Source organism: Dreissena polymorpha, chromosome 14 (assembly GCF_020536995.1).
Source record: "Dreissena polymorpha isolate Duluth1 chromosome 14, UMN_Dpol_1.0, whole genome shotgun sequence".
Taxonomy (NCBI): domain Eukaryota; kingdom Metazoa; phylum Mollusca; class Bivalvia; order Myida; family Dreissenidae; genus Dreissena; species Dreissena polymorpha.
Genome location: NC_068368.1, coordinates 15,882,612 through 15,906,119, shown reverse-complemented (window position 1 = coordinate 15,906,119; position 23,508 = coordinate 15,882,612). Strand labels below are relative to the sequence as shown.

General features: G+C 36.4%; 4 protein-coding genes across 6 annotated transcripts in view; 3 read left to right on the top strand and 1 right to left on the bottom strand.

Moving 5' to 3' along the window:
• Positions 1-4,418: 4,418 nt before the first annotated feature.
• On the bottom strand, positions 4,419-6,599 carry LOC127857196 (homeobox protein HMX3-like). The gene is made up of 2 exons (XM_052393612.1): positions 6,368-6,599; positions 4,419-4,915 (listed from the first exon to the last, which is right to left on the bottom strand). Exons 1-2 carry the CDS (start codon positions 6,597-6,599, stop codon positions 4,419-4,421), a joined length of 729 nt encoding a protein of 242 aa, XP_052249572.1.
• Positions 6,600-10,234: 3,635 nt separating this feature from the next.
• LOC127858616 (E3 ubiquitin-protein ligase NEURL1-like) lies at positions 10,235-12,616 on the top strand. Of its 3 annotated transcripts, none has more exons than XM_052395815.1 (5): positions 10,235-10,547; positions 10,825-11,017; positions 11,539-11,614; positions 12,067-12,129; positions 12,223-12,616. In XM_052395815.1, exons 1-5 carry the CDS (start codon positions 10,478-10,480, stop codon positions 12,439-12,441), a joined length of 621 nt encoding a protein of 206 aa, XP_052251775.1. In that variant the 5' UTR covers positions 10,235-10,477; the 3' UTR covers positions 12,442-12,616. The 3 variants fall into 3 exon arrangements, with proteins under 3 accessions (XP_052251775.1, XP_052251774.1, XP_052251776.1); XM_052395814.1 differs by having other exon boundaries at positions 10,236-10,547; positions 10,819-11,017; XM_052395816.1 differs by lacking the exon at positions 12,067-12,129 and having other exon boundaries at positions 10,236-10,547; positions 10,819-11,017.
• A 155-nt stretch (positions 12,617-12,771) lies between these two features.
• Positions 12,772-15,504, top strand: LOC127858615 (neuropeptide Y receptor type 1-like). The gene has a single exon (XM_052395813.1). The coding sequence runs from the start codon at positions 14,249-14,251 to the stop codon at positions 15,362-15,364; it is 1,116 nt and encodes a 371-aa protein (XP_052251773.1). The 5' UTR covers positions 12,772-14,248; the 3' UTR covers positions 15,365-15,504.
• A 6,371-nt stretch (positions 15,505-21,875) lies between these two features.
• Positions 21,876-23,508, top strand: part of LOC127857903 (rhotekin-like) — a 64,347-nt gene continuing 62,714 nt past the window's right edge. Inside the window, exon 1 of the mRNA XM_052394630.1 lies at positions 21,876-22,064. Within this exon, the coding sequence (XP_052250590.1) occupies positions 21,894-22,064 (171 nt within the window). The 5' untranslated portion in view covers positions 21,876-21,893. The remainder of the gene's footprint in view (positions 22,065-23,508) is intronic.

The following is a 23,508-nucleotide window of genomic DNA, read 5'->3' as shown; positions in this document are numbered from 1 at the left end:
TTTTTCCCTACTGTGTATATAATTAATGTATGAGACTCTTATCTGTCCCGGGGTAAAGTTGATTTTAAGGTACACAAATTCTGCGAGTAGAGAGGTCTGTCAACATTATCCTTGCTGTTAATGGAAACCCGTTCTCGTTTGTTTGGCTGTGATACACACTTCTGAATGGGGGTATTCTTCAAAGAGTATCATTTGACGTTTAGCCGTCATGTAATTCGTGGACAATGCAGATTTTTAAAATGTTGTTATGGGGTTTGTCATCATCATTATCATCATCATCATCATCATCATCATCATCATCATCATCATCATCATCATCATCATCATCATCATCACATCATATCAATCATCATTGTCATCATCATCCCACCACCACTACCACCACCATCATCATCGTCAACATCATCATCACACCACCACCACCACCATCATCGTCATCATCATCATCATCATCATCATCATCATCTTCATCTTCATCATCATCATCATCATCATCATCATCATCATCATCATCATCATCACCACCACCACCAACACCATCATCATCGTCAACATCATCATCACCACCATCACACCACCACCATCATCATCGTCATCATCGTCATCATCATCATTGTCATCATCATCATCACCACCCACCACCCCACCATCATCGTCGTCAACATCATCACCACCACCACCATACTCGTCATCATCGTCATCATCATCATTATCATCATCATCATCATCATCAATCATCATCATCATCATCATCATCACCATCAATCATCATCATCACCACCACCACAACCATCATCATCGTCACATCATCACCACACCACACCACACCACCACACCATCATCATACTCATCATCATCATCATCATCATCATCATCATAGTCGTCTTCTTCGTCGTCGTCACATTAATTATCCTTATTATTATTATCGCTGATGTCATCATAATTTGTCATTTGGTAATTATTGAATAATATAAATCAAACAGCAAAACGCGCACAAAATGTACAATAAAACAATTAAACAACAACACACAACCTGTTAAATTAATGATGACCATTTAAGACTTTCACCTTTCAGATACATGTATTTTAGATAAAATTTGTGTACTGTATTTCTTCTTCCCACGTTGCTGGTATGAACTACTTCTTTTAATTTCAGAATCGCCGATAAAGAGGAATCTACGGATGTATTACGGGCGTAAAGCTTTCGGAAAAGTATATTATTGTTTCGAAAAAGATCCTTTAAAAAAATTTAAGATGGCTGAGCCAATAATGCTTGCGATTTTATGCATCGCCTTAGCGTTGGCGCTTCTGTTCAACATCTTCATCATCGTCGTCATTGCGCGCCGGAAGCGCCTGCGGACACCGGCCACCTTTCCAAGCAGCATTATTTACATGTTCTAGCCGGGAGCGACCTTCTAGCGGCACTTATCTGGACCTTGCCGACGGTGCTTACCCTTACGATGAATCTCACCGAAACCAGTTCCGGACTTTGTAAAGCTCAAGTAGTAGTTATGGCGCTGTGTAACCTTCTCAGCGCGCATGTCTTGGCTGCCTTGATGTTCGAGCGTTTTCTGAAACTGTTCATACCGTCGAAGCACGTGGAAATCTTCTTCGATCTAGTAGTCGCCCTATTTTTGGCGAGCCTTACTGTCTTCAACATCGTTCTTGCGACGTTCCCGTTATGGACTTGGGGAAAATCATATTCTTCGAGACCCACCACCAGTGCGGCATCGATTTCTCAGAGTCCGAGTCTCATTTCCGATTGACCATGATCATGAATTTTGCGCTTCCGGCGTTGTTAGTTATCGGCTTCTATGTGGCGATATGGTACGGATCTGCCGTCTGAAGAAACGCCGGGGTCCGAACGGCGAGATATCATCGTTGAGGAAAATCTCAACGTGGTGGGGGACTCGTATTCAGACCGATTAAAGGAGGTCTACGCAAAGTTCAAGGACGCGGGGTCAAGGTCAACGAAACCAGTGGTCAAGGAGGATCACAAAGGTTACAAACACGTCGGGTTACCATAGCGACACGGATGACTTCGAGTCTTCCGGCGACGATGAAGATGGGGCGAAAAAATTCAACTACGACGATTACGATGACTTGAAAAGGAAGGGAAAGGCAAGAAGAACGCACTATTTGGCCAAATCTGACGTCATAGCGACGCACATGTACGCTCTTATGAGTTTGGTGTATTTTGGCGTCTGGGTACCTTACGTTGCGTGGATTGTGTTGTACACGTACTACTACCGTGACGTGCCCCTCTCGGACGGGTTCATGATGGCGGCGGTCATCCTGAGTCACTGCGGGGACATTTTGTAAGGGCTCCTTTTTACTTCATGTCTACGAAATTCCGCACCGCCATTTGTCAAGACGGTGTCTTGCACGAGAAAAGGGGGCGTAACTCGCCATACAAGATTGGCCTGAAACGAAGTCCACACAGTCCATCAACGCTGCGGTAGAAAAATGAGTAGAACCTCATACTTTGTGCGAACGAAAATGTACAGAATTATACACTGCAAAATGTGTGAAAAAGTGTCAAAAAAGACTCTTATCCATATTTTTTATACTCAAAATAGTTTAGATGATACAAATAACAAATTATATTGACCTAATACTGTAGTACACATTTTAATTGTTTTTCTTCTTAAATGTGTTTTTCTTTTTACTTTTTGTCTTTGATTTTGCGTAAAAATGTATATATACTGATTTTAACACTGTGTAACATTGTATTATGAGTTTATATTTTCGTTCAGTTAACTCGAATTTCTTTCAAATATTAAATATTTTTCGTGCAAATGTACATATTACGGTAATATAAATGAATAACATGTTCAAGCTTGTTATATAATGTGACATATATGAATGTAAATTATGAAAATATTTACGCAAACATTTCGTACATAATTATTCTGCTATGTGAACCCAATTATGGCGTGTTTATGCATGCCACCGTTATATATTTATGCAGATGAATCTTATGAACAGATTAAGATCAGTCTGCTTAAATTTCTATGCCAAATTCCCGTCACGTCATGAGAACATTTTATAGAAATCTTTAATTTTAGCAGGATACCGAAATGAAGAATTTGTATTTGGCCATGTCAATGTATATGGTATTATATGACCGTTTTGTCAAATATTACTTTACTATTTAAGTAATAACTAGTTCAATTTATATTTAGTTTTTTTTTATTATTGGGAATCGATCATCACCAAAATATTTACATTTCTTTATTAATATTCCAACCAACATTGAGACAAATTTTCGCTTCTTTAAAAACCGTTGTGTTGAGCTATTTGTCAATAAACAGATGGTAAAAACAACGCCAGATTAATATTATCCGTGGGGTAATTTAACGTCTTTCCGTCTGTCTGTCCGTTCACAAAAATTTGACCCTACGTAGTATTCCTACCCTTGAGCCTTTTTCTGGTAAAATCTGGACTTTCATTTTGGGCGTTAAGTGTCGTCCCAGAATAGCCTGTCGCGTCAACTGGATTTTCGTTTTAAAGAAACTGTCTAGAAACGATCAATTTCATTGAAGAGGAAAGTTTTGTCCCTGATATGCCTGTGCGGACTGCACGGGCTAGTCTAGGAAGACACTTCATGCTGAAGCATTTAGCACAGAACGACACAGTCATTTCCAAGTAAAACAGTCAACTGACAACTGCGTTTCGCGTGATATGAGTTTGCGCATATCATCCTACGTTAAAATGGTTAAACTTATCCCCCCTCTTCATTTTAGAATTTCTTTATTATGCTTAAAGTTAAGCGTGGTCGGCCTTTTTTCTCGCCGGAATTGTATCTATTCTAGTAAGTATACATGTAACTGTGAACATTTGTCATATTTTCATAGGTTAACATTTTATGAAAATAAAAAAATTAATTAATTAAAACAAAAGCATTTTAGTGCTCGAGTCAATATTTAATGTATCATTTTCAATATATAATATACACAACAAAAACATCAACAAAATCAACAAATAAACCAACAAAAATAAAACATGCTGTGTCATTTTGGTTATGATGTATACGACATGTATCAGGCGTAAAAATGCGTAAGATTTAGATTTTTCATGCGAACATGTGTAAAAAAATGGTTATTCTTAAACAGGAACATAGTAAAATATACCGGCAATATGATATAAAACATAAATTAAACATAAACTATGAGGAACTTATTTGCAAATTGAAGCTTTTTGAAGTTTGCAATAACTTTCCGTTAATGATAGATTTAAACAGCAGACATAAAAAGCTCAAGATTAATAACACAAGAATGAGTTTACGAAGAACTAGAGCTGAGCACCATTCAGATTTGAACCTTAGTTCTGAAACCTGCATCAAACATATTTGAACGCCCAAATAACGTAGATGCCGAATCTGTCTAGAAAGAGTATTTTCTTTGAACGCGTACGCATCAGTAAAACACTTGCTGTCGAAACATGGACAAAGGTGGAAGTCCTGACGGCACTCTGTGCGCATGCGCTACGGCTGCCGCTGCGACGCTGTTGCACAAAAATGGAGGCATGAAAATTGGGGCATTGTCTTGTGGTGAACCTTTTTCGTCGCCGTTAAGCTGCGCCTTCCACTTGTTTCGCCGGTTTTGAAACCAGACCTTGACCTGCGTCTCCGACAGGTGCAGTGACGTTGCGATTTCCGATCGTTCCGCGCTCGAGAGGTATCGCTTCGCGTCGAACGCCGCTTCCAAGTAAAACACCTGCTGTCGCGAGAATACCGTTCGCGTTTTCTTTTTCGATTTGCACTTAAAGCCGCTCTCGCGCGATTGTCTGTGAATGTCGTCCGGCGAGGAATTGGTGGAACTGCTAGTTGAACTACTTTCTGTGTCACGTGATTTAAGCGGTGATGTCATCGTATCGTTATCGGCTGTTGCGTCATCATCACCTGAGTCATCACCTGAAAGTTGAAAAATAAAAAATGTTTATATACACAATTATGAATCTTTTTAAATTAAAAGTTTTACTTAAATTATTTGAACTATTATTTCTTGGTTTTGTTAGATTATGTATTATAATTCACTAGTGAAAAGACATTAATATTTGCAGGAGTTTCACAGCCACGATTAGATCTTCTATAATAACGCAAGGGTTACAGTCGATAATTTACAGAAACCAACATATCTTTTATGTAATGCCTTTTCGCCGTATATACCTATTTAACACCACAGGTGAAGGGCGCGTGGCCAAGTCACTTTAACACTATCAATTTGTCATAAAACAACATTTTTTATCATATTGACCAAAAAAAAAAAAAAAAAAAAAATTCTGATATGTTATATATTTTTTTGGTCAATATGCAATATGATAAAAAATGTTGTTTTATGACAAATTGATAGTGTTAAAGTGACTTGGCCACGCGCCCTTCACCTGTGTTTAACACTACATAAACTTGCAAATTGCACGAGATTAATAACGTCAGGACGTCAAAAATGACGCTATTTCACAGTAAAGAGTGAAAATTAACGACACTTTTCTGTTTTATTTTGATTGTTTGAAACATATAATTATCATTTTGAAATCACTTATGCTTCTCTATATACCACATAAAAACGTTACATTAATACCTTCTTAATGTTTAACAATTACTTGAGCTAGTTAGTTTTTTTGTTTGTTTTTGTTGTTTAAGCTAGTTAGTTAAGCATCACTTATTCAGAAGTAGAAACTGTTGTTGCATCTATGAAGAACGTCTTGTTCTATTCATTCATTATCCATTTCATAATAACGCACGGAATGCCGTATTAAAGCCACACCACATTTATCATTTATCATCGGATCTTGTCTATGCATTGTGGTTAAGCTTTCATATTTAACGTCACATTCTGGTTATGTTTTTGTTTAAAAGTTAATACTACAAAATGAAAGCTGAGTGCGTTCGGCATACATTTTCAATATTATTTTTTTTTTACGAATTGCGCTCGCCACAGCTTACAACGAAAATTGAACAAATTGTAAAACTATTTTTATTTTTATTTTGCTCGCTCCAATGTTTTAAGGCCATATTTCGACAAACAGATCAATTTGCTGTGGCCTTACTGTTATATTTTAATTCAAACCGTATCTAATAAAATGCAAAGGTGTAAAATGTAAACTTCATTATAAAAATTATATTAAGGTTAATGTTTCAAAAATGATTTCCATCTTGCATTGATAATCGCATAATAAACAGTGATAATGGAAATATTATTTCGATTCCATGTTCTATATAAAGATAAGTTTATTGAGCAAATGTTATTGTCTCCTTTTTGCATTCTACAACTATAATGCTCTCCTTTATATAAACCTGTATAGAAAACTCAAAGCATCTAGTTTAATATATTGAAAAACACTAACCATCCAACAAGTTACTTACTGAAAGACGTACACTGTCCCAGTCGCTTTGCAATGCTGTCATCGACGTCAACGCACGTTACAGAATGTAACGTCACACATTTGTCGTCTGCGACGGAGTGTACTTTGCAGGTCCTGTCGTCTGCGTATGGCGTATACTTCTGCTTATTGATTGCAGATGCCGTAGACGATTCTTTCGACAAAATATTGTCTATAGAAAAGGACAAAACCCTTCTGGAATTGCCCGTGTCCATTTTTAATGTTTGAATATCAACGCAATTTCGAAGAAAATGGCTTATGGCGTCAAATAATATTGCTAATAAATCCGTTATTGACAATTCAAAGCTGTAAATTGATTGTCCATACACCTCTGTGGGAAATTTATTCGCGACACAACATTAAATATACAGTTAATGGTATTTATCAGGAAATTGTACGTCCTAAAATGAAAATAGACTGAATGACTTATCGCTTAGCAATGGTCACCTTTTCTGGGGAGTCAAGCGTTATAACTTTTTACCAGTGGTCAGCCCGTTTTATAGGTCCGATTAAAAAGGGCGGCGTGACTTATGAAATTAAACTTTCACTTTCCTATGCAGGACCCTTGATCAAATTGCCTGATAACCGCAAACTGTTGTTGGCCAATGAATGCGCCAGTTCGTTTATGTCATTGTAACTTCGCTTTGGACAATAATTGCTTAAACACCGGGTTTTGTCGAAGGTGGCACCACTTTACACCGGGTCCCGGGCTGCTCGATAACCGAAATTACGCTTAATTCATAAGGCAGATCATTGAGTGATAAGCTTTCATGTCAGTTTGTAATATACCTGGTAAAAAAGCTTTGATCAACTGGGTCCGAGATTTTTATCGTCCACCCTTTCGGCCCCTGGCTAAATGCTGGTTACTAGAACCCCTCGTTACGTAGCTCAAAGTTGACCATCGGAATGCAAAGTAGGGGCGCTATGGGCGTGGCACTGGGCCCCTAAATTGTCCCCTTAAGTCGACAAATTACAGCGCAGCAACCAAACAAATCGAGGACCAGTTTGCTGCACGAGCCTTCCGTATTGGGTATCACGGAATTACAGATCTTATTACAAAAGGTGCAAATTCGCCTGATCGATTACCATTGTCATATCAATGCGAGAAAATTGTGCCCAGGATACCGTATGACTTAGGGAAGATGCCATTATTTCTGCAAAATTATCTTATTAACTTGTGCAGACTGTGGACGCGTTGGTTCTCTTTTTTTCCGACGGAAAGTACAACTTCTTAAAAAAAAATGCCGACGACAAACAACTAACGTTCTTGACTTTGATTGCACTTGGCACCTTTTAAGGTTCAACCTTCGATTTTCATGTTCGCGAATTGTATTGAAACGGGTCTTATGATTGTTAACATAGGAGAACATTTTTTAGATTGTAGATCTAAACCGCATGCATTTTAAATATTAACATGTGTTTAGCATGGCAGTGGTCGAGCCTTTGAGAACAAAATGGTATATACATTTGTAAATGTAAATGCTAGATGTACGAAGAAATTGATAACCCCCATACGTCAGTTCTACGGTCTGTGTTTGTATTAAGACTACAAACAGAAATATTACGTTTAAAATGCATATCAAAAATAAAACATACGCTAGGAAATGCTAAACGACAATAACTAATGTATGCGTTTCTTTGTTTGGCATACAATTTGGGTTTCAGAATAATATATGGGCATATATATGCACATGGCGTATAAACCGGCAACAATTAAAGTGCAATATTTGAACTAGTGTTAGCATAACTTGCACATGCACTGTATGTTCGGTATGCATGAAGTGTTTTTTTTAATTACTGTATGTTATATTTGAGAACTTTGCTTCCATCGACGTATAGTTTCAGTTTGTTTTATTACAGATAACAAAAAATATTTATAATCAATAAAAATTCGTGCGGTTTAAGACATGATTTACAAGAATGTTTCAGGAATAAAATGGAAATCTTTAATGGTGTTAATTTCAAATAAAGCTTCTCACAGTTTCATTTTAATGTTTATTAAATCCGGCAATAAAGCAATAATATTAGATTGATCCGTGTCCGCAAAACGCTTATCAGTGTTTGCATCAGCGACTCGCCCAATTCCCTCTAGATATATGACAAACTTTGACAAGTTGGGATCAATTCTCATAAATATTACATAAATGGACAACCCGTCAAAATGGTGTAATTTAGGACCAGTCGACGGCGTGACATTCTACTAAGGCGTGAAAATCGGGAGACTTTTCTCACCAAATCTCTCGAGAAAATTACCACTAACACGATCTATTAAATGCGATACGATCTTTCAATTGAAACAAATTGTAATGAGATATTTGTATTACTCCACTGTTGTGCTTGATAAGTAGTTTTTATCGCTCCCAAAAATCGCTCGGACATTACCTAAAACCCTTCACTGTCCGTACCGACTCAGACCAATTGGCTACCAGTTATGCCGCAAAGGGTATAATTATGAAATCCCTGTACCTAGCACTGTATCAACATTTTCCATTAAGGAATGCCGTACATAACAAGGTTAACTACAATCTAGCAATCAAATTCAATATTGATACAGCAAAAATTGACTTTAAATAAACACCAATGCATTCCGATGGAGCAATTTTTACGACTGCACGCCCCCATTTACACCGTTAGTGACTTCCTAAATGTGGCATACACCACAAATTAAGGGCTTTTATAGAAATTTGCGTAAATGTTTTGGTAAGATAAAGTTTAATTTGGCGACAGAGGACTCGGCGACAAACACGGAAATTGTCTTAAATTATCTTTTGTGGGTACGTTTTATTGTTACTGACCACAGTGGTATCATTTCAATTAATAGCACTGCCTTTCGTTGCTTCTTTTGCATATGACTGGGTAACTGATTATTTTCGTGGTCAAGTTAGCAATAAGTCAGTGATTCCGGGTTCTTCAACTATGTCCACTTTGTTTTATGTAAAGCTGGATTGGAAAATAAAACTTCTAAATAAGTACAATCAATTATTCAAGATTAACAACCGGCATATGTCAGACTTTGCTTGACATCGCACACTTGGAAAAAAAACTCACGAATTACTATGAGCGTTTTTTTTTTAAATCGCAATCTCAGGTATTTAGATTCTGACAAATTTTATATTTTGGTGAGTTTATCTTTAGCCTAGTTGAAACATTGTTGCCAAATTTCGTAGGTTACATCCATCAACCTATGAATGCATGTCCGTTAAGTATTGTCCCAGATTAGTTTACGCAGTCCGCTTTTATGCAATTTTTCGTTTAGAGGAAGTTTTCTTCTTTAATCCATAATAAGTTTTAATCCAGTTAAGGCGGAAAGTGTCGTTCCTGATGAGCCTGGACCGACTGCAGAGGCTTATCTAGGACGACATTTAACGCATATAAATTAAGCCCAGTTTTAACAGAATGCGGCTTATATAGGTGACACAAAAACTTACCGATGCACTCGATAAAAATGCTCTACACACATTATACAGCACATTTCGGTAATCTTTCGAGCGGCCATCCATTGTGCATTCTATCATTTTAATCTTTACAATGGTCTTACTTAACCAAAGACCTAGAATAAATTTATTCTAGGTTTTTGACTTAACTAACTATAGCATATACTATAAACACATCATGCATCACTTGCATACGTTGAGGCATGTTTTAAAAATGGAAGTAAACAATTATATTTGTTTGCTACATTTGTTGGGGATTAAAGAAAACGGCGTTTTTTTTGAAGTTCGGCACGTAACTTGGTATGAATTTAGACCATTTTGTAATCATCATTTTATGCATTGAATTGTCCTTCAGCTGCCTTTGTAACTAGAAACAGACGGAATTTCTTACATACAACCGTATGTGGAGCGGTGACAATCTTACTAAATTATAGACGCGAGTTAAAGATTAAACAAGCAAGTCGGATTTTGAAAATCGCTTATACTTAAATATTTAGTGCAATAATTCATTTTGATTTTTTTATCATATGTTCGGACACGAATCGAGAAAATATGGAGTCATCAAAGTAAAAAATTATGCAACTACCCTGTAGAGGATTTTAAATTGCGTATAAAAGGCGACAAAATAATATTTGGGCCCGAATTTTCTGTTCGTTGAAATGGCTTGGTATATCGGTCTGATGTCTTTTGTCGCATATCTCAGCATACAGCGCGGACAAGCAAAACAAGGCAAGTGGTTTAATCAATTATATTTCACATTTTAAAAACTTCTTTACTTTGTTAGTATCGAAATTTGCATGACATTTTGAACAATACGCCCGGTATATATAAAATATTTTAGTTTGTGGTTAGATCTAGAAAATTAACTTCAAAAAAATGTTAAAGATTATACATTAATTTTTCCAACTTGTCACGCGCCATTCGTAAATTTAAAAGAAAATACAAATTATTTTAAAGTAAATTGCCGCATTATGCGTTTTTAGTTTAAGTGAATGTTCAGTTACAGAGACCTTCAGCGAGAACCGAGGCCCCAAACTCGAGCTTTCCTCCGACCGCACGGAGGCGTGGCGCTACGAGGGCGGCTGCTGGGCGGTCGGGCTGGGGGCCGAGAGGCTCTCCCCGGGGGAGAGGCTCACCTTCAACATCACCGAGCGCGAGTGCTGCTGGCTGGCCAGTTTGAATGTTGGCATCATATACCGGTAACAGGAAATCAAAATTACTAGCATTGTGGTTTTGTTCTTTAACAAAATTAATCCCCACATATTTAACGCCATTTTATCCAATCGCGAAAAGAAGGCGATTAATTTTCATATCACTCAAGAAGCCAATCGTATTGTATATCGTCGGCTAAAGAAAGTTTCACAAGCAAGCACGAATTTTCGAAGAAAATGATTTGCTTAGCAACAACTTCTAGGATAGATACATTTGAGTATTCTATTAATGTCACTTCAATCGTTTGTATGTCCTTCATTTTTTGCCATAATTGTATGTGTGTTGTGAGCTTTAAAGTCAGCAATATGCACATGCTAATTAGGGACGACTCTTTCCGTTTTAATAGATTTTTTCGTTTAAAAGGAATTCTCTTCTATACGAAAATCGAGTGAGTGCGGACATTACCGTCCATTATAAGCCTTTGCGGATTGTTCTTTACGCACATGCATTAAGCCCAGGTCGTTGACAAGGCTTCGACCTGATATTCGGATATTCTATCCCGTTTAAGGGACCCTGACAACATTCCGCAGGGGGATTTGGTCATCTGCGACGAAAACGTCACCAACGCCCTTAATGATACCAAGGTGATATATCATGATAACTCAGTATAGAATGTACGACTTAAAGAATCATAGTAACAGTTATTGTTGTTTATAAGTAAATAACAACTATTTGCTGTTTTGGTGTGTATGCTATTGTATGGCCCTCTCTTTCCCCTCCCACAGTTATGTTATGCACTTCTACCCTCCAGCAACACAATACCACACAAATGTGAGTTTCTTGGTGTAAACACTAAAAAGCTGGATATTGGCGTTAGTAGTTTATTTCAAAATCTGTCCGAACTTTCATGAGTTTAGTTAGTTGATTAGTTCAGAGTGCACATTGTGATGCTTTTACACGCGCGAAATTCGTGTTGTAATACTATTAACCCATTTATGCCTAGTGGACTCTCCCATCATTCTAAATTGGATCAATTTATTTCCAAAATTAGGGATGTCTAGTATATTTATTTCCATATTCAAAATATTTGTTATAGAAATTCCTTGAAGCAAACAGCGTAGACCCAGATGAGACGCTGCATGATGCGCTGCTTGCAAAGGTATTTTTTCTAGACGCTAGGCATAAATGGGATAATCATGTCACATGATGTTATGCAATCATCTAAAGACAAGCGTCTCTGTATCTCACCTAGGTGTTCATCTTCGAGCAATTCTACTCGCCTGAGAACATCTACACGTTCTGGATAGATGACGCTGGTGTCGCCTATCTCACACCCAACGTCACGGAAAACGACGTTGTTTTTGACGGCGTTGACGTCAAGAAGCCTTTCTGGCCAATTTTCAACATCTTCGGTGATACAAAGGCTATTAAACTGATGGGAAAAACGATTGGCGACGCAATTGTGTATTAAATTCATTACAGTTGTTTACACAATTTGTACAATTTTGTTTATATGTGTGTCTTAGTGGCGTGACTGCTCGGTCACTCTATGTGTGTTTTTCTTAGATCATATTTATAATGATTTTATAATGTTCATGCAATTAAATAAAACGTACTTAGAATTAATTAAAGCATGTTATATCTCACCTGAGCTCATACTTCTCGTGAGGATATTTTGGGATACCTTGTTGTCCGTCGTCCGGCATAATGTTCGTGAGTGCGTCCTTTCGTGTGTTAACTTTTTCTTTAACCCATTTATGCCTAGTGGACTCTCCCATTCTTCTAAATTGGATTAATTTATTTCTAAAATTAGGGATGTCTAGATTATTTATTTCTGTATTTATAATATTTCTTACGGAAATTCCTTTAAGCAAACAGCGCAGACCCTGATGAGACGCCGCATCATGCGGCGTCTCATCTGGGTCTGCGCTGTTTGATTAAAGGCATTTCTATAAGAAATATTCTAATAATAAAAATAAATATACTTGACATCCCTACTTTTGGAAATACATGTACATTGATCCAAGAAGGATGGGAGAGTCCACTAGGCATAAATGGGTTAATTTTCGTATTTTTTCTTCCGTGTTGTATTGATATTTTATTGAATCATATATGAGTAGCCAATAAACACTAATGGTAGTTAATAGTCAACATAATAGTCATTTAAAAAACATGAAATGTCATGCCGACTATCATCAATGATTTCACAGTATTTATGCAACCGAAGGATATTGGTAAACAAAACGTCACGATTTCAAGTTATTATTGCTTATATCGATAGACATAATTAATTAAAGCCGTATCGAAAGAGGAAACTTCAATAAACATACTTACCCAATACTTAAATCAATTTCGGCTTCCGAAAGTAATTGTGTGGATAGAAAACATGTTATCCATTTTTCTTGGAAAATCGTGTTAACTCAACGGAAATTGTGATTTTATGGAACACGAAGTTGGCTGATTTTGTTAAATGTCATCTAATGCAAACATTCATTTAATCTACGTGAATGCGTGCTGTACATCCTTGTACGTTCCCTTGACGATACAGTCAAACTAGGATATACTGGTCCGTAGATTACACTATTTACATTAAGAGCGTATTTTGGGACGACACTTTACGCACATGCATTATGCCCAGATTTCTCAGAACGCGACTCAAATGAGCCGCGATCTGGGAAAACGGGGCTTGATTCATGTTGGTAAAGTGTCATCTAAAATCAGCCTGTGTATACCGCACAGGCTAATCAATGACGCACTTTTCGTTTGTTGCTATTTTTCGTTTTAAGAAGGTCACATTTTAGCGAAAATCCAGATTAGGCGAAAAGTGTTGTTCCAGATTAGCCTGTGCAGGCTTGATAAGAACGACAATTCAATTTACGCACATGCATCAAACCCCGTTAACGACAATTTACGCACATGCATTAAACCCCGTTAACGACAATTTACGCACATGCATCAAACCCCGTTTTCCCAGAAAGAGGTTCAAATAAGACGTGCCTTTCGTCCTTGAAAACTAATTGCATGGCGCGATTTTTATTGGAATAGTGTTGTGTATGTGCTTTGCGAAGAGATATTACTGTATGGACTGATAAGTGATTGAAATCAATTAAAACAAATTGAACAGAACTGCGCGAGGAAAAGTACACTGACGACTTTGACTGCAAGCGAGACCTTTTAAATTACATTGCGAAACAATAACGAACATTAAGTGAAGACAGTAACACTTGAATAAGTAAAAACGAGCTTTGTGCTAAAATTCAAACTGAATTTGTGCAATTATGGCTTGCCAAGGAGGAGAATTCGGAAAATCATATTTCTGTCTACAGATCGACAATGAATCGCAACCGTATTTCACATTCCTCTCTGAATACAACAGATCATGGAGCGACGCCGCAACACTCGAAGCGTTCGTTCTCATCTCCATTTTCTGCTTATCAATCCCTGGCAACGTCCTTGTGTTAATTTACATCGGCAAGATCAAAGCGCGGCAAACGTTGACAAAGTATTTCATTGGCAATCTTGTTATTGCCGACATCGCCTTCGCGTCGACAGCTCCGTTTACAGCGTATATAAGATTACAGGACACGTGGGTTCTTGGACAAAGTACATGCTCCGTGTTGGAATACTGGATGTTCGTGTGTGCGAGCGTTTCAATTTGGACGATGACTCTAATCAGCATTGGACGTTACCGTTACATCACGCAGGTTACGTCATCTTACACACGTCTCATTAAACAACATTACTGCATCATATGCATAGGGATTTGGCTGATATGTGCAGTCAGCTTTTTGCCAATTGCGTTCTTTTTTCAAGTTAAAGAGACGCGTTTTCAGAATAAAACTTTAAAAATGTGCACATTGCTTTGGCCAAAGGGTGACTTGAGCTATTCTGAATCGTTTACTGTTCTAGTCGTCATACTAATGTGTATGCTACCTTTACTTATTATCAGTGTCAACTACTATCGAATATACCTGAAGTTTTACGAATCCAGACGGGCGGTAGAGAACTCCGATCCGCAAACCGTCAGACGTACGCAACGCTGCCTCTGGCGTAACGCACGTCATCAGCGCGTGATTAGGACGCTAACCAACCTGGTAGTGGCGTTCGTAGCGATGTATCTGCCAACGGTTATTGTAATCGTGGTAATAGAGGACGACGTGTCTCATAGTCACAACGAGGTTCCATCGTCCGCTCTTGTATGGGCGATGGCGTTGGCGTATCTCAACACGGTGCTGAACGCTGTGCTGTATGGCTCATTGTTCACGGATTTGCCAAAGATTATGCGCCGCTGCTGGGCAGGGCAAAGCGACACGACCACCGGTCAACAAGATCCCCAGTCGGTGAACACAGGAATTCGCAACGTCGGCGTTCCTTTAAGGACGATTACATTATAAGACGACCGGACTTGGTGCAATAATCAGTGTAACCGAAGGAATACAAATACACTGAACTTCAATTATTTTATGCTGTTTTTCTACTAAAGTATTTTTACTCTCAATTTTCGCTTTGTCAAAGCAATGTATTAAACACATAATATTCCTTCTTTTCAAACATACATGCATATTTCAATTACATACAAGATAAGTATTGATGCAAAGCATCAAAGGGCGTCGGGAATTTCAGTGCTAAAGGCACTCAATGAAGTTACATGGAACGATTTTTTTCTACTGTAAATATTAATATATTGGCCGATTATTTTAAACAAAACTATGACTTTGTGTTATAACCCCCAAATAACCATTATCTATGATGTTGTGTTATAACCCCCAAATAACCATTATCTATGCTTTTGTGTTGTAACCACCAAATATTTCATAGTTTATTTTATTAAGATTGGTTTATTTCTTTTTTTTTTACTGGCATCCGTGTGCAGTTTTCATTAATGGAACAGAACTGTGTAGGTTTTTATAAATCTGCTTCATCTTGTAAGCGTAGTTTAATATTTTTCTCAACTTCAAGAAGAGATGATTCTGAACTTATTCTTACGTTGCTCATTTACGAGAGGGGTTGAGTATTCATTGATATGATAACACTGTATAAAAGTTGTAATATGTTTACGAACCCCTTCCCCACCCTCTCACACATATATTTCATGGGCATAATAAAAACAAAAAATGGTTACAATAAAACAGCATATTTATTTAAACTAAAATGTCTACATCAAAACAAAAAGTTTACATAGAACAAATAAATATCTCACATGTGAAGCGAGCGTGTAACCTCTACACTACGGAACCGCTTGAAAAATCACCTTCTAACTAAGATATTAATAAGCTATTAATAGTCAGTTTAAATGTTAACCCGGAAGTTTAAACGCTGGATAGTGAGCGGGGTTAAAGGTCCATACCAAAGGGTCCATACCACTGGCAAGATACGGGTCAGGCCTGCGGTCTTCTATATGTGGGTCTTAAAAAAAACAACCTGTAGGAGGACTTGATAGTAATGAGACTGGGGTGCTGTGGGTGCTGTGATGGTGCTCCTCATTGATAAGCGGCTGCTTCCTTTATCAAGACTCATTATGACAATTAATAATACGTGTCGCGCTTCGCGCTCTATAGCGCCTTTATTAGTAACTAGGTGGTTGCTAGGATAGCGGAACAAAAAAGTTTTTTTTTTATACAAAACCAGAAAGTTTCACCGGTTGGCGTATTTGCCCAGTCCCTGTGATATTTTATTATTTCTCGGTCCCTGTGATCAGTTATTAATTAAAAGAATTAGCTTTGCATTATTGGCAATAAATGTTTTAGTAAATGTAATAGGGTCAAATGCAGTACTTATTTACACTAATTTACACAAAAAATCACAACTATGCAAGATATTCTGACAACAAAAATATATCCATTGATCCGTTAAATGACTTCTCCTCCCATAAGCGAAAAAACGTATTACATACTAGTCAACGCACTTCAGTGCGACGCCAATTACTGAAATCGTTAAGAAAAAGGTACAAGGCAAAATACTATTTGTCAATACATCCCTCCAGTGGTACTCGTACTCACGCTTAAAAATATTGAAATTAAATGTGAATTTTATATAAAATAAGTATTAAAATGAGCGTTTATTTAACCGAAGTTTAATATTGAAAAAAAAGCCGTACACTAGATATCATGACTTACAGGAGGTGTCATCTAATTTGTGTTAAGGGAAGGAACTCTTACAAACGTTTTATAATAACATGAGCTTTATTTCCCTTTGATACAAAATTTGGAACGCGTTTTTTTTTCAAACATAACTGAACAGAACAGAACATAAAAGAAAGTTTATTCATATAACTTGAACAAGCCCAGCTAATTGTTATATGTACAAAGCTGACAATATATAAGCAATAAGCACATGCATAGTATTGCGAAAAGTGTCCACAACAGTATATGACAAGGTGCTCAAAATATACAAAGGCCATTATATTACTCCACGCTTGCATTCTGCTGTATGCCACAGTTCTCATTTTACAAAATCATTTTACAGCATATCGCGACTCTATTTAGATCTTAAGTGTTAGGTTTTGTTCTCAAAAGTATACATTTATGCATACTAAGTCGGTTATAATAGAGTTTGTCGATACATGTATATAGTTTTCTAATATCGGTATAAAGAGGACATATACTTACAAAATGATACTCGTCTTCGATATCATTCGAGCTACATATACTACATTGACGTTCGTTTCTAACAATATTTGTATGACTCTCCGATTCAATTGTTAACATATGGGACGAAAGTCTTGATTGTGTGTCTTAATTTGGAGTATGTTAAGGTAATCAGATAATTCAAATCGATGTTTCGATTTTGTATAAAGTTAATGAACTTTTTACATTTATATCATTTCGCCACAGAATATGTACATTTCAATTAATCTATTTACATTTGAATTTACTGACTCTGGATACATCCAAACATCTACAAAACCAGTATTTTGAAGCAAGTCCACTTCTTTGGTTATCCAATTGTTACATCGTTTTATATGTTCAGCACCGTTTCATATATGCCATAAACATAGTGTACTATATAATACTAGTATACAATTAGATTCGTACATGGCAGTTTATATATAACTTGTATCGACCTAGTTCCCTGTATACAGCTGAATTAGAAGTACGCATTTTGACACCAAGTATTCGTTTCAAAAATCTTCTATGAACTCTTCCAATATCATCAGCAGTTGAAAAAAAACAACACTCGCATGCATTACACAGTATTGAAGTAACATACGAATAACAAAAATCAACATTATTTTATCAGGAACATGCATGTCTTTGGAAATTGAAAAAAGCGACCCTGTAGCCTTTTAGCCTTTATGTTACCAAGGTTGATTACCGGTAGTTTGTCTAAATGACCCACCACTAGATGGTACAATGCCGAGATAGTAAAATGATAAAACAATTTCTATTTGCTCATTATTATAAAAATGGCTCGTTTTGTGAATTATTTCCACCCTTTGTTTATATGACTTTTTTGTTTTTCTACATTGACTTTCAGCTTCCATTACTAATGACGCCCTATTCATGAGGCAACATGGCGCTAGCGTGATTTTTACATATTCTAAACGAACACTGCAATGCTAGAATATATTAAAACAGGTGTTTCTTTATTAACAAGGTTTGCAACAATGCCGTATGGACGAATCAAGCAAAGCATAACATTCGCTGATTCGAGGATACGCAGATGCTTTATTTAGGTAAATACTCATAACAAACAGCTTTAGAGCATATAAAGTCATTATTAAGTACGTAAATTAATGCTTACGGTATATTTCATAATGAAAATAAAATGATATTTTATATCTATACATTGATAGAATTACCACATACAAGCTAAGGTAAAGAGCGTCAGTTGGGTGGCAATCTTAGCCACACGTACATGTGTATACCTTCACAAAAGCAATTGCCAGAAAAAATAATTTATTTACCTCATTTAATCATCATAGGCCCTAATGTATAAATAATACCCCTCATATGTTCTAACCGAAACATTTCAAACAAGCTCTGCGAAACTTACATCGAATTTGTTATTGTTTGCAAAAGTCAACGAATCTTTTACAATACCGGTACCCAAAAATATACATGTTATTTTCGACGGAAACCTCTGGTACATCACGTGATTTAGAGAGACTTTGTTTTACCCGTAGACAATTTGCATTTTACAGTAGCGAATAATGCGTCCGATACTCGAGATAAATAAGTATTCGAAATTTCAAAGTATAATTACATGTACCCCGGTAGGCGCAATTCATGGTCTTTCGATAAGGACTAGGTAGTTGTTGAATTAAGCGATGCTGGTGATGAAGACGATGATTATGACGATGCTTATCATGTTTGTATTTCGTTTAAATTATTGTTAATTATCAGCTATATTATTTGCTCGTTATTATCATGGAAAAAATAGAAGTGGACAAAGTAATATCATTATTATATGATGATTATATACAATAATAACATTATTTGTTCGTGTGTTATTGTCTCCAAAAGAGCAGATAAATATATTAAATATTTATATAAATGTGAACCAATTCGCATTTTTAAATCAGTTTTGTTAAGATACAATATGGAAATAATTTAAATTACAAAATTATAGCTTACACATTACTGTATTTCGGCGTTAAGCCAAACAAATATATAATAGTAAAAAACGTCACAGACCGAGGCCAAAATGCGTTTGTTTTACAGCGCCAAACAGTAGTGCAGATAAGTCGGCTAAATGTTTGTGTCTTTTGTGTTTGTAAATGTATTTTTTTAACTATTCCTAATGTAATAATAATATGCAAGCAATAACACGCAGAAATCTTCCTAAAAAATCTCTATCTTATATTAACGATTCAATTATTTTTATTTCTTTAAAGTAAATTAAGATATGTTGATAAAATGTGGATAAGTTGGAGAAAATAATTATTATCTAAGTAGATGAAACACATATAATAGAAACTCACTGCCATAACCTGAAATAGCTTTAAAAAATATATACAAAAATTCAGGGTCGGCAAAACAGTTTGAAACATATAGGTTTTTAAATCCCGATGGCAAACTATGGTAACGACAACGAAAATATCGTTTTCAATATTGATTGATTGATTTATTCGTGTGTATATATATATATCATACAAGTTCAGTTCATATAATACATTAAAGTCACAACATTTAACAATTTGATTGCAATTATCACATATTTTGAATCACAATGCATTGATAGATCACATTTTCAAATCACAGTCAAAGTTAATCAGCTACATTCAGTTACACGTTACTACCGTAATTGCTCTATGTTTTCGGACACTCTAAGTTTTCGGACACCCCCTTTTTTAGCAAAAATAATTATTTTTCGTGACTCTTCATTTTCGGACACACAAGTTTTTGTCCATAATTAATGTCTCTAAGTTTTCAGCCAGTATATTTTACAGCGCTATTTTACCAAATTTCGGACCTGTTTTCGATATCTAATGACACTACTATCATGGGGTTTTACAACCAGATTAACATCATAAAACATGGCAGGTGCATGCCTGAGGGCAACGGACCATGACATTTGCGTCATTGGGTAAATAACCTTGTAAACCGATATTGAACAATGGTTTCGCCCGATAGCATACGCGTTATGACATACCAGGGGTAGTGCCAATTAACAGTTCAATTATCTACCGCAATGGTACTTTCCCTTCTCAGTAAAATAAATACTAAACGCTTCAAAGTGTGATGCACCCTATTGCAAGTTTTACGAACAATGGAAGCTGTTAGACAACAACTATCGGAAATGAACAAACAAAGAATTCATAGTTTGCTTTTTGTATTGCGTTAATTACAGGTTCATACTAGCGAGTATCGGTACATCACATGCTCATCTTTGAACTCGTTGGTCAAATTACAACCTTGTAGTAACTATCTGTTAAATAAATTAAGCATTTAAAATTATTTAAAATGCAGTACAAACATATATAACTGTAATTTATACTATACGGCATGGTATTTTACAAGCGCGTGCTATTACCGGTAGTCGTTGATACAATTGACGTTATTTTTGGACACTTACATTTTCGACTCTTAGTTTTCGGACACCTGTATTTTGTGAATATTTTTCGTATCTAAGTTTTCGGACAAAATTTTTTTAATTATTTTTAAGTGTCCGAAAACATAGAGTTATTACGGTAGTCAGTATATTTGACAGAGACATGAAAGACAAGAAGTTACAAGATGTTGAAATCTAGACATGATATATAGGCTTTCAACTTCGAAATTGTATACTGAATTGTATATCATCAAGTGGATGCATCTGAGCATCCCTTCTAAAGCGCCTTGCCACTAAAAAGAGGGTGGGCCTATAAAGACGACCTTCCAGTCATGAAACACAACAGCTTAATATTGATGCAGTAAATAATACCACAGTACCCAAATGTCTAAACACACATTGTTGTGTGTTGCGTGCCATTGTTTTCTTTGTTGTTGTTTTACCTTAAGTAGTTTAGATTTTACCTTTTAATTTTTGTTCGCTCCTTTATAATATGGGTTGTGTTTGAAGTTTAAAGCGGAACATTCAATGTGTTTGCGAATTTCATATGGTTGCAACTTTGTATTTTCAAAACATACTAGCCCATTGTTGTAATTTTTAAGAGCCCATTTGTTGTAAATGTTTAAGTACTTTCGGCAAATCGTGCAAGTATTTTGTTACAGGTAACTATTCTAATTGTCTACTTGCTACCATTACATTCGCACTGATTTTTATCGAACAATAGGATATATTAATCATTTGCGATAATTAAATGAAACTCAACACCAAATTTTCAGTCTATTATTCCAGGTGTTTTAATCAGCTTAATAAATAATTACGCGACGCCGCGATGCAGTCATGCGAATCGAAACGCGCGTGCCATATTACCTCCCTTGTCAATGTTTACCTGTCCAAATACGGCGCACTCATTGATTGTAATTAGTTTTCAAAATGGAGGCAGCGAATAGAAAACGGAAGCGCGCTATTCAAGATATCGAAGAATCAAATTCTTTGGATTCGAGTTTCACGGTGGAAAGCTGCGGATTAACTTCGATGTTAAGTTCCAGAAAAAGAAGGAAATCGATCGGTGCCGCGGAAACGCGATCTACATTTAAATCAAAGGTGAGTTATTAAACACGCTAATTGACACTCTTGCAACATGTTTTCGCGATGGCAATAATGCACGTATAAAAAAATATTTTGGAAAATTCTGGGAATGCACGAGTTGATATAGTATTATAAATAATATAGTTTTCAAAAAGCTGTGCTGTCATGATTGGTTCATATGAACGAAGATGTGACTATTTCCTGGGCAATTGGGTAGCAATTGTGAAAGGCATTTGTTAACTAAAATAGTTGGAAAACTGAATCTTGCAACAGATTTGAGATAGAAGGATATATAATATGTTAGTAAGTGTATTCGATTTTATGAGGTGTGTAATTACAATGTCCAACCACAGGGCTTTCCACAGGCCATTTAACAATCCCTCGCCGGGGCGCTTGAATTTCAAAATCAGAGTCCCCGGGGCGCTTGAAATTTTCCGATCAGTGTATATTTCAGTAAAAGAAAGTGGACATTGTCAAAAAATATTCAAGGTTTCTCTATCAGTGTATCAATATTCCCTGTTTTAAAAGAGCACTCGGTACCTACTTTCACAAGTAATCGCCATAAACCCCACATGGGGTAATGGATAATCCACTGATTAGAGAATAGCATGATGCGCGTATTGATTGTTCTAGCCACATTACACAGTCATTTAAATGCTGACAAGGATGTATCTGCAGAGGTTCTGAAAAATGCTGTCCGAGTTGTCAATTTCTACTTCCAGGCAAGCAGTTTTTGAAAGCTGGCTTGTCCGGGTACAAGTAAAATTTCCATGGTAAAATTTGTTTCAAGAACGAAACTTCAATATTTTCTGAAAATAAAAAACGAAAGTTTATATAAATACAGGGGTTTTTTTTAGAAAGAGGGGAGGACGCTGGACGCTGGGTAAGAGGGGAAAATCGAGCGCGAAAGAGACATATTTGGGGAAAAAATAAAAACTGTTCATTTCAATGTCAATAACTCACCTACAGACTTCAGGGTTTTTTTTAAGAAAAAGAGGCATGTCTCTGGCCTTTTTGTTCTTAAACACATGAACAAGTATGATATTAAAGTCAAAGTCCTAAATAAAGTTGCAGGTGTAGATCTAATAATGGGAAATGTTTTCAACTGGGGCTGGGGAACGATGTCAATATTATGATTTCAATTTCATGATGAATGGGTTGACGATCTATATCAGCTACAGTACATGTATTGGAAGGGAAAGGTGCGGCAGCTGCCGATTGTCTACTTTCTTTTTCACAATGATCCGATGTTGATTACATGTACCTCCGAATCCTGCTGGGTTTCAACGGTTTTTGATGATTCATTCTTAAAAAATGCGTCAACTCAATTAATATTTTCCGAGTCCGAACGTTTTATTTTGTTCGTGTATGAACGCCAATTGTGAGACTTTTTTCTGTTTTAACGTTTATATCTTGGCTTTCACATAACCCGGATGAAAATTCGACTGGTTTCCGGTAA

Excerpts from the sequence above, each read along its gene's own strand:
- LOC127857196 (XM_052393612.1), bottom strand. The coding sequence starts at position 6,599 with ATGGACACGGGCAATTCCAGAAGGGTTTTGTCCTTTTCTATAGACAAT. Across the intron at positions 4,916-6,367 it reads GGGACAGTGTACGTCTTTCA|GTGATGACTCAGGTGATGAT; the intron begins GTAAGTAACTTG and ends TTCAACTTTCAG.
- LOC127858616 (XM_052395814.1), top strand. The coding sequence starts at position 10,478 with ATGGCTTGGTATATCGGTCTGATGTCTTTTGTCGCATATCTCAGCATA. Across the intron at positions 10,548-10,818 it reads GCGCGGACAAGCAAAACAAG|TTACAGAGACCTTCAGCGAG; the intron begins GCAAGTGGTTTA and ends GTGAATGTTCAG. Across the intron at positions 11,615-12,066 it reads ACGCCCTTAATGATACCAAG|AAATTCCTTGAAGCAAACAG; the intron begins GTGATATATCAT and ends TATTTGTTATAG.
- LOC127858615 (XM_052395813.1), top strand. The coding sequence starts at position 14,249 with ATGGCTTGCCAAGGAGGAGAATTCGGAAAATCATATTTCTGTCTACAG.